Source organism: Sinocyclocheilus anshuiensis, unplaced genomic scaffold (genome assembly GCF_001515605.1).
Source record: "Sinocyclocheilus anshuiensis isolate Anshui unplaced genomic scaffold, SAMN03320099.WGS_v1.1 scaffold465, whole genome shotgun sequence".
Taxonomy (NCBI): domain Eukaryota; kingdom Metazoa; phylum Chordata; class Actinopteri; order Cypriniformes; family Cyprinidae; genus Sinocyclocheilus; species Sinocyclocheilus anshuiensis.
Window position 1 is genome coordinate 1,572,187 of NW_015539898.1, and position 10,856 is coordinate 1,583,042.

General features: G+C 38.7%; 2 protein-coding genes across 2 annotated transcripts in view; both read right to left on the reverse strand.

The window, feature by feature from the left end:
• Nucleotides 1-386: 386 nt before the first annotated feature.
• On the reverse strand, nt 387-3,771 carry bhlhe40 (basic helix-loop-helix family, member e40). Its single transcript, XM_016482754.1, has 5 exons — nt 3,368-3,771; nt 3,211-3,274; nt 2,908-3,015; nt 2,393-2,516; nt 387-2,167 (listed from the first exon to the last, which is right to left on the reverse strand). The coding sequence occupies exons 1-5, from the start codon at nt 3,442-3,444 to the stop codon at nt 1,329-1,331; spliced, it is 1,212 nt and encodes a 403-aa protein (XP_016338240.1). The 5' UTR covers nt 3,445-3,771; the 3' UTR covers nt 387-1,328.
• Nucleotides 3,772-8,859: 5,088 nt separating this feature from the next.
• Nucleotides 8,860-10,856, reverse strand: part of itpr1b (inositol 1,4,5-trisphosphate receptor, type 1b) — a 157,794-nt gene continuing 155,797 nt past the window's right edge. The window contains exon 61 of the mRNA XM_016482756.1: nt 8,860-10,000. Coding sequence (XP_016338242.1) covers nt 9,914-10,000 — 87 coding nt within the window. The 3' untranslated portion in view covers nt 8,860-9,913. The remainder of the gene's footprint in view (nt 10,001-10,856) is intronic.

A 10,856-nucleotide genomic window follows, 5' to 3' on the forward strand; every position in this document is an offset into this window, starting at 1 on the left:
GATTTCCACAGGAAAAAAAATTCTTTATTAATACTTTTTCTTTAATATATGTCAACAATACTTTAGACAAAATATATACATCAAGCAACCTTTTCTTAGGTCCCAAAATAAAAAGTAAGTACCTCTTCCTATACAAAACTATTATATTGTTTTTAACATTACATTCACTTTCTTTTGCTTCTATGTAGAATCCAGGATTAAAAATGTAGATATCCGCCATAATGTTTACTGCTTTAAACAGGTAAAGGCAACAGGATGAACAAAGATCTGTCATAATTTGACCGGAAATGAACACAGAACATGATGCAGATCGAGTCTAGGTCCAAAGCTATGTACACAATTTCATGGCATACAGCGTTCGGCTGTATGTGGGTCACGTATCAAAAATACAGATGTACAAGTAGTATAAACAAAATAATTACACAACGCAGTTACCTCACAACAACTTCACCTACGTGCACGAATGGATGAGAAACTCAAAAGCTACAGCGGAGTCGTGATTACGTGACTCCCGTATTTACACGAGCGTCACGTCTCAGGGGTCAATGGCGTCCTTGTTTATGCAAGGAAACTCAGGTGAGCGCGAGATGAGAAACGTGCACGCCGTGTGTTCCGGTCAACAAAAGCAAAGACATTTATTTGGTAGCATTCTAGTCTAAAAGTACGGTTCTTATAGGTTAAAGCAGTCACAGAAGCAGAAGAGAGTGGAGCTTCCTGATCAAGCATCCACGGCACAGAGAAATGTCCAAAAAAGCAGCATCTACAAGGGGTGATGTTTTATTACAAAAATGACTTTTTCGTTTACATTCAACAAATGAAAAGGTGCTTGTGCAAAGGGCAAAGTCCTTAACATTGGGGGACCATCTGCACGTCACATTCTGGGTTATTGTTTTGTATTGTTTTTAACTTAACATTCGGCATAAGTGCAGAGAGCAGCCGTTCGCCCACCCCAGGTCCTTTCTCTCGAACGACAGAGCTCACTGTCCTCATTTTGACCTTCTTCACAGTGTCTCACAGTGCTTTGCACGGGGCCTCCTTTACCCGTCTGCGTCCACGCGGACCGTTCCATCTCTAGTTGTGTGTCTGCTGGTTGTGGAGGAAGTTGATAAGAGTGTGTGTGTGTGTGTGTCTCTGCGGTTGAAGGGAGGCCGTCGTACGTCTGAAAGGAATCAGAACAGCTGTTTGCCGTACTTGAGGGCGCGTCTTTGAACTTTGTCTTCGCGCCCTCTTCAACCGAACCCTCTTCGGGAGCTTATGCAGCAGGGAAGTCCACTCTCAAGACCCAAACATTCAGAGAGTAGGCTATTGGCGGACCCCAGAGTGAGTCCTCAGTCTTTGGTTTCCAGGTTTAATGGGGGAACTTGTTTCAGGGCCTGCAGGAGTGCAGGTGAGTCCATGGAGGTCGGAGTGGTGATGGGGGAACCCACTCTTGAGGACATGACCAAGGACGAGGGGAGTTTCTCAGGGGACATACCCACCGGGGAGCCGCCGAGGCCTGGGTACAATACAGGCATGGTTCCCGGGTACCAGCACTTCTCCAGCATGGGCAAGTACGCAGCGGCTGCTCCGGTTGGAAAGAGGTAGAAGGGCATGCAAAGGGGCTGGTGTGGAGAAAAGCTCACGTAGGGGCTGTGGCCGCCCACTACGTCGTGCCCCGACAGAGATTCGTCTTCTGAAGAGTCGGACCTCTGCCGCTTGGCCTGTGGCTCATCCAGCTCTTCTTTAATGCTGCCGCTGTACTTGAGATCTCCAGCATCTTTGCCGTAGTAGATCGGCCGCTGGGCTTTCAGTTCACGCTTCTCGAGCTCACCCCCGTAGCCGCTGTCGGTATCCGTATCGCTCCCGCTTTGCTCACTGCTGTGGGGATAAGTCCTTTGTATAACGGGCACGCAGTTTTTAGCGTGGCCCTCTGCTGCTTTCAGCTGTGGGCTTGCCGGTTTCTCCCTGCTTTCTTGAGCTTTGGGAGTGGGCTCATCCAGACGAGGGCTTGGTGGGCTTTGAATGAGCTCAGACGCCACTTTTTGAAGGTGGTTGATTATGTGAGAAGGTGTCAGGTCATGCACGGTCTCCTGGTTGGCCAGGAACTGAAGAACCTCCTTGGCACACAAGTGGAACCCGGAACGGAACATCTCCTCGCTGTTTTCTGAGTGCCCACTGCCCTGTTCACCTGCAATAAAACCAATAAGGGTTAGAAACCATGCCGACATTTTCCTTCACAACAGTACTGAAGGCCAGATCATTTGCTGTGTTGCGTAAGTGTGTCTCAGGTTCTTTATTTTGTAATGCACTCGAAAACAAACGAATGGGGAGGGGAAATGTTCAGCGGGGCCGCTTCCTGTGAAACGGTAACATTTTTAGTGTGTTGCCCTTTTTGCATGGCCCGAAAACTCACCGATTTGCATTCCATTCTGCAAGGAAATTATCTTCTGTTGCTGCTGCTCCAGGAGGTTGTTAAGAGCTTTCACATGCTTGAGCGTGAGCTCCAACACAACAGCCTTCTCCAAGTGTCCCAGAGTCTAAAACAGGAAGAACCCAGATAAGCATGTTGATCTTTCTTATGTAACACTCTCTGCAGTGTTTTAGAGAGGACAAACCCGCGCTGAGCAGGAAATAAGACACTCCTCTCCGCTCACTAGTGCATGCACATGTGCGTGCAAGTAATATTCAAACACTCCAAATGAAAATCTAACATGCCTTGTTGACTAAAGCCAGATTCACGATATGGAGTGCCGAAAATTTAATTATGATGTTTACAGGCTGTGTATATTAAAAATGTATATCATGCACATTACAGGAGGGTGACTGATCCAAAAGCAGGACAAACATGATTTATTCATAATCAACAAGCAGGTGGCGCTTTATACTACAACATAGTGAGGTGAGCCCATCCACTCCCATATTACTTACAGTGAGTTTAAGGTGTTCGGGCAGCAAATCCTTCAACTGCGCGATGCACTCGTTAATTCTGTCCCTTCTTTTCTTCTCGATCAATCGATGAGGCAATTTGTACGTATCCTGGAGGTTAATTATTTAAATTGTATGTTAAATTTCCATGCGAACAAAAAAAACATAAATAACAAACCAAAACTATCGAAATAAAAAATGTGAAGTTTAAATCTGGTTTATAACAGTAAAAGAGATTTATATTAAACAAAAGCGGCAATTAAAAGTGTGCGCAATCATATTTGTGCGTAATTGCGCATTTCGTACCTTACTGTCCTCACTGCGCTTCATTCCCCGCCGGGGTTTATACACGTACATGGGAAAGTCCATTCTATAAAATATAATAAAATACAGGCAATAAGAAATCTAGCTCTCTGGAAAGCTTTCAGAGACATAAATACGCAGCTTCTGGAGTCTGACTTACCCTTGCATGTCAGAGATATCCAGCGAGGCGTGTTTGGCCATACATGGAGGAGGCTGAGCACTGGTAATCCTTTCCATTTTACCCTATTAATATGTCTTACTGATATAAGAATAGGGTAGATTAAAAAAAATATATGTTTAATATAAAAATAAAAAGCAGATCCTTTACTCTCTCATAAAAGTCCACATGTATTTCCCTCGAATGAAGTAGTTTTGGTTCCAGATATGGTGTCTCAAAACTAGGACGCAGAACTGATGTTGTTGTTAGGTGGAGGTGCAAGACGCGTTTGTCGGCTCCGGTGCTGGTTAAATGAGTGTATGTGGGTGGATTTGAAGTACGTGTTAAATAAACCCTGAGACTGCAGACACGTCTCGAGTCACATGAGCTTCACGTGTGTGACGGCGCTTTCAGAGCTCTACCCATTAACAGCAGACCGCCCGCCTTCCCGTGTCACGTGTACCACCATGCTGTTGCTGCTCTCTCTCTCTCTCTCTCTCTCTCTCTCTTTCTCTCTCTCTCTCTCTCTCTGAGCGCACAATGACAGCTCGTCTCAGGAACGTGTTAGTCTACGATGTTATGAGCGCCTTGTATATATGTATATATATATATATATGTGTGTGTGTGTGTGTGTGTGTGTGTGTATTTACTGCATTATTTCTACATGTTCGAAATAAAGTTATTCATATAGTCTATATATATATATATACATACATATTTCTGTATGTATAATTTTGATTGTTACTTAAAAATACTGTAAAATATTTTAGTTTTTTGATCTTCTCTCGAATTCAGCAAATATTTCCTCTCCAGTGCGAGCTGTGTTTGCATAAAGGATTATATTGCTTTACAAACAAGCACTTATTCTGTTTCACACACACACGGGCCTGAATGCAAGCGTGCAGTAGAAGCTTCTAGAAAGAAACGGACGGCAAATGAATAATGTCCAGAGCACCTGTTGCTCCATCAATATAATGCAAGTATTCATTAACAACATTCCCCTGACATGATGCTGGCACATGAACTAGCGCTGCACCGTTGTCATGGTTACACAATATAGTAACAGATGCGCGCGGGAACTATCGCGCCGTTATTTCGCACCGGGAGCATTTGGCGCTCCACGTGCAGCCGCTCATGGCTCTCTCGTGCTGCGCCTCGGTTTGTTGTGGCCGGTTGTACTCGGCGGCGGTCACGTTGAACTCCTCATGGCGGAGGCGGAGGACCGACTGAATCCCCGGGACTGACGTCACCCGTTTATTTTAGCACCGAGCAGCTCGAGCTCTATTCAGCCAGGCGCGCGCGCTGCGCTCTGATGAGAAAGGTGGCGGAAGCGGTGCTCGTGCGCGCTGTTTAACTGTAAATAACGCGCATACATCAAATATAGCAAGATTTTTTTTTGTTTTCAAAAGTCTTTGAAATGCTGCTGCGTGTTGAAGTCCACGTGTAAATAATTAGGTAGAATTTACTTTGCTAGATCCATATTACTATACATGCTGCTCAAATTATTTATCAACAAGAAAAACAATGTGATGCATACGATGCCAAATGAGTAAATAAACGAGTTTGGTTTATGTTGTTTTCTCCCACAACAATAAACTTATTTAATAATAAATAAAACAATTCGTTGATTTATTTGAATGCATGATTTATGAGTCATTCATTCAAATAAATAAAACATGCAAGGAAAATGTGACCGTCTTCATTCTGTGCATGAAGAACTGCTAGAAGTCGCATTGAGGTTTTGAAGTCTGCTCATAAAATACATTTAATCATTCAAAGCCCAATAGAATTGATGGAAAGTAGTGGGAGTTTGGTGATTTTTTTTTATCTCTCGAAGTGCAGCAACAGGGTGACACAGCATCCTTCAGCAACGCACGAGACACTTCCTTCAGTCACGTACATGCATTGCCTATTTTGGTTGCAGATGAAATGGATTGACAAAAACAGATTTGTGATGTGTCCTTTAAAATATTGTGGTCACACTTTAATGCTTAATATCATAAATACTGAGTAAGTCGCATTGAGGTTTTGAAGTCTGCTCATAAAATACATTTAATAATTCAAAGCCCAACAGAATTGATGGAAAGTAGTGGGAGTTTGGTGATTTTTTTTTTATCTCTCGAAGTGCAGCAACAGGGTGACACAGCATCCTTCAGCAACGCACGAGACACTTCCTTCAGTCACGTACATGCATTGCCTATTTTGGTTGCAGATGAAATGGATTGACAAAAACAGATTTGTGATGTGTCCTTTAAAATATTGTGGTCACACTTTAATGCTTAATATCATAAATACTGAGTAATATAAATGAACAACCTGTGCTTAATACGCAGTTAGTAGCTACTTAGAACTGACTCTCTCGAGCATGCACTGACACTCGTACAGTCCAAGAAGAAAAACATACTAGAACAGCCTACCACGACCCTAAAAACCTTGTGCGGGAAACTTGGAGCATAATGCAATAAACTGCAAATGCAATGTGTTTGAAGTGCTTAATTTCACAGTTGGACCTTATATTGGTCACTTTTATTATACAAGTGGAACAAGAATTTGAATAGATCATGTGATAACTGAACTTTTGTTAGGGTGGTTTAACTTTAAACAGCCTGCTGTCTCAATGCCAAGTCAGTTTCACGCTGTGTTACGTGTCTTTTTTGGGCTGTTTTCTTCGTTTAAGGAAAGTCCCCTTATTTGTCCGCAAATATGTTAACCTATATCAGATTTAGGAGTGTTGTTATTGCTTTAAGAAAGAAAGACGTCATCAGGGGATAATGCATTTCGGGAACACTTTACATTAGTGTCCATTATATGCATTGTTTAAAAAAGCAACAATATTAAAACTGTATTTACAAGTAGCATATATAAAGTACAAATTGTGCATTAGTGTGAATGTAATTGCACTTTTTCATTAATTCTTATTTCAATTTGACCTGTGTATTTCATAAAGACAACACACACACACACACACACATATATATATATATATATATGTGTGTGTGTGTATGTATGTATGTATTCAGAAGGTTTTTACATTTACCATTTATGCATTTGGCAGATACTTTTATTCGAAGAAATGTGTGCTACTTTGGTGTAAATTTTTCTGTTCATAGCATGCACATGAATTTTGCATGAATCGAACATGAATCGAACCTGTGACCTTGCTGTTGCTAGCGCCATACTCTTCTGTTGAGCTTTAGAAAAGCACACTAAATTTTAAATTAGAAAAACATATTCAAAATACTTTAATATTTGCATTTTGTGAAAAAAAAAAAAAGTTTTTAAAAATCCTACATTCATGCATTTTTTCTCAAATGGACCACAAAACCAGTCATACGGGTACATTTTTCGAAATTGAGATTTATATATCATCTGAAAGCTGAATAAATAAGCTGTTTAATAAGCATATTGATGTATGGTTTGTTAGGATAGGACAATATTTGACAGAGATACAACTATTTGAAAATCTGGAATCTGAGGGTGCAAAAAAATCTAAATATTGAGAAAATCGCCTTTAAAGTTGTCCAAATGAAGTTCTTAGCAATGCATATTACTAATCAAAAATTAAGTTTTAAAATATGTACAGTAGGAAATTTACAAAATATCTTCATGGAACATGATCTTTATTTAATATCCTAATGATTTTTGGCATGAAAGAAAAATCAATCATTTTGACCTATACAATGTATTGTTGGCTATTGCTACAAATATACCCAAGCGACTTAAGACTGGTTTTGTGCTCCAGGGTCACAAATGTGAGTTGTATTAAAGGTTCTCACATACCAGAACCTTTAATACCCCCTCCTCAAAATGGGATTTTTAGTGAGTTGTATTGTATCTAATTAGGGTCAGTTTGACAGAGCAATGATCATACCCAGAATTTTAACATAATACAAGAGTTAGTGTAAAGTACAGTGAGACCTCATTTTTTCTACCTAATTGTCCATTTAATTGTTCTTTATAGATAGCACTGGTTAGGACATTTGAACAAAATATTACAGACATATTGAACACTCTTTAAGTACAAAAATGACTCATAGATCATCGTGCTCATACCTTGCTGGTTAAATGAGAAGCGTGCACAATGTCCTGAGGCTCACAGTTAAAATAGCTTGCATATTAACTTAATAATAAGCTTACTAAAAGCACAGAAGGAAAGTGGCACTCACAGACCCACACTGGACATATTAAAGCTTTAAAAATGTCCTATTTCTTACTAAACTGATGGTTCCCACTCATATTTTCCTTCTTCTGCCTTTGCATCGGTTCATTTTATTTCACAAATGTCATTTAAGTCGTGGAAGGTTTCAGTCTGATGTTGCACTTCACAAAGGGGGATTTTAGAGCGATACTTCTGAGGACGCTGTCAAGTGTCAATAATTAAACATTTAAGGTACCTGTCTGACACTTAAGTCACACTTCTGCAGTTTTTACAGACAACAGCAAAGTCATACCTCAGTGTTTTACCTTGAAATCGATTTGGGACTCTCCAATCTGACTTGGTACTACATACAAAGCTGCTCTGTCTACGACTCACAAGCACATTAATACGAGTGTCAGCAGTGTGTGGAAAACAGCTTTTTACCTCTTTTGCAGATCGACATGAAAGGTCACAGAAAGTGCATTGCCTTAGAGAAGCATGGGCTGCCGGCTCCTATAAGCTTGAATTCTTAACAAGCTTAACTTCCTTTGCGTTGACCAGGGTGAATACAATGTCATGTCATAAGAAAGCTGTAAAATGATACAGTCATCAATCTATACATATAGGCAATCGTTTTTTTTTTGTACCACTGAAATTTACACATTGTGTGTTGGTACTTACTATTCTGGATGACAGCTAGTATTAATAATGAACAAAATAAAATAACAAATAATGTAAAAGAAATAGCAGAATTATTGATATTTAACATTAATGTCCCCTTTTTCACTGTCAAAAGACAAAATACATCAATTTAAACCACAAAAATAAATAAATAAATTAATAATAATAATTCAAAAACTATATTTCAGTTCTGGTCCTTTGAACAAGAAATACATATTTTATTAAATATCACTAAATTATTTTACAGTCTCATAGAATTATATATATATATATATATATATATATATTAAATCAGTAGTACTGTAGGCTTATTTTTCAGCAACAGTGCTGTTAATTATTCAGATGCTATGAAACCATATCTCTCTAAATAAAAGCAAAGACCTGCCGACATATATACATGTATAACAAGAAAAATAAAATAAAGGAACAAAAAAAAATAGGATAGTATTAAGAAAGTGACCTGCCTTGCTCAGCTAAAAGATGTCATAGAATTATATATATATATATATATATATATATATTAAATCAGTAGTACTGTAGGCTTATTTTTCAGCAACAGTGCTGTTAATTATTCAGATGCTATGAAACCATATCTCTCTAAATAAAAGCAAAGACCTGCCGACATATATACATGTATAACAAGAAAAATAAAATAAAGGAACAAAAAAAAATAGGATAGTATTAAGAAAGTGACCTGCCTTGCTCAGCTAAAAGATGAAAATTGTCTAGAAAAATGTGACTGATTACAGAAGAAAACTTGACAAAGATTGCTTTTGTCAGCAAATATTCATCCTGCGCTTCACCTTCTGAGTTGCAGGAATATACAACGGCACAATTACCATGGCTCTATAATGACAGGAATGATATGAGTTCAATTATTTTAGTGCATTATTTTAAGGAAAAAAAATCTTAACTGCCTGAACAGTTCATCTATTATTACTTTGTATATGACTTCTAAGGCCATAAATCTGACAGTACACACAAAAAGCCATAAAGCTTCATAAAGAGCTCCTAAATACCAAACAGAACCTGATTTTATTCATGAGAATTAAAGAACTCTAAATTGGCAGCATTCGCATAAGCATCTCCTCTAAGCATGTTGATATAAATAAATTAACTTAAATACGAAAAAGGCTGTTTTTCCCCATATACATATATCGTATCTGTCATCAAACTTGACTTTGCAAACAGTATTCCTACAAGTACCTGGCCTCTAATGTATTTCATTACAATCATAAAGCAAAAGAACCAAAGAAAAATAAATTACTGCACCGTCCCTTTAAGACATAATATACAGATGTAGTTGCATATTAAAATATTAATATTGCACAAAATACAAAAATAAGACATCAAATACTGACTGCTATGGGTCAATACAAAAGGATGTGTGTCCAAGCAGCATCTACAGGCTGCAGCACGTTTGTAAGACGTGCAGTATCTAGTAGTGTAGCTCATTTTCACCGTGTGGAAGGTGATTGATGCAAATGCACTTCCTCTTTAACACGCAGAAACATTTGGCACACAAATGGATGTGAAGAAGGGGGCGAAAGTCTTTTAAACTTCCCTGGTGGCCTACAGCCATTTATTTTGGGTGTACACAGCAGGTTGTGGTGATGATGTGTCTGTGATGTCTTGACACACACACGTTCATACACACGCACACAGAAAGGCTGATGCGATTGATGTCTGCAGGAGACAGCTGTAGGACACTTGGCCAGTGGAACGGGGGTTCAGGCGGGCTGCTGGGGGTTCACGTTCATGTGTTGGGGGTGTCCCAATAGCCCGATCCTCTGTTTCTGTTTCCTCTGCTCTGTCATCTGTCAAAACAAACACAGCAAGAAGTTATAATCATTATTATTTAAAAAAAAAAAAATTCTCATCTCCTATTCGTCACATATTACTTGATGATTGAGAAACAGCTGTTTCGATACCAGCAGCAGTGGACCGTGCTTAATTTGAATACAAGAACAGCGTTTAAAACAGAAAAGTGCAAGATTTCTAAAAAGAATGAATAGAGTATAATATATAGGCTATAACAAGGTTTAATCTGGCCACAGACGAACACAACCAGGGTTGCCTGATATAAAGAGACGTAATCCCCGAAACAGAGCTTCACACTTGCGCAATACGGAAATATCTGCTAAGTGTGTTATTTATTTTTGTCAACCTGGCAACAGTGTTAATTTTGACAGCAAATTTTGATTTAGTTTTAGTCATAGTCGTTTGACTAAAATGCCATTTAGTTTTAGTCATATTTTAGTCATCTGAATTGTTTTTAGTTTTAGTCTAGTTTTAGTTGACTAAATATCATAAGATTTTAGTCGACTAAATCTACAGTAAATTTAGTCGGCTAAAATCTAATGGGTATAGTTACAGTGCATTTATTAAGCATTTCTCTAAAATTTCCAAACTAGTTTGATATTAAGGTTTTATCAAGATAGACACTGATGTAACTGCGGTGACATACAACATGCCTTTATGTTAAAATTGAATAAAACCACTTCTCATAAAGAACAAGAACATGGTCTTCTTTTTAATGAAATACAAATGGTTATACAGGCTATTTATGCATTCTTTATATCAACTTGTTTACCATATTCTTCATTCTTTCAAGCAGACATATTTATTTCTATAAATAAATTTTGATTCATCTTTAGGGCTACTAAAGTTTTT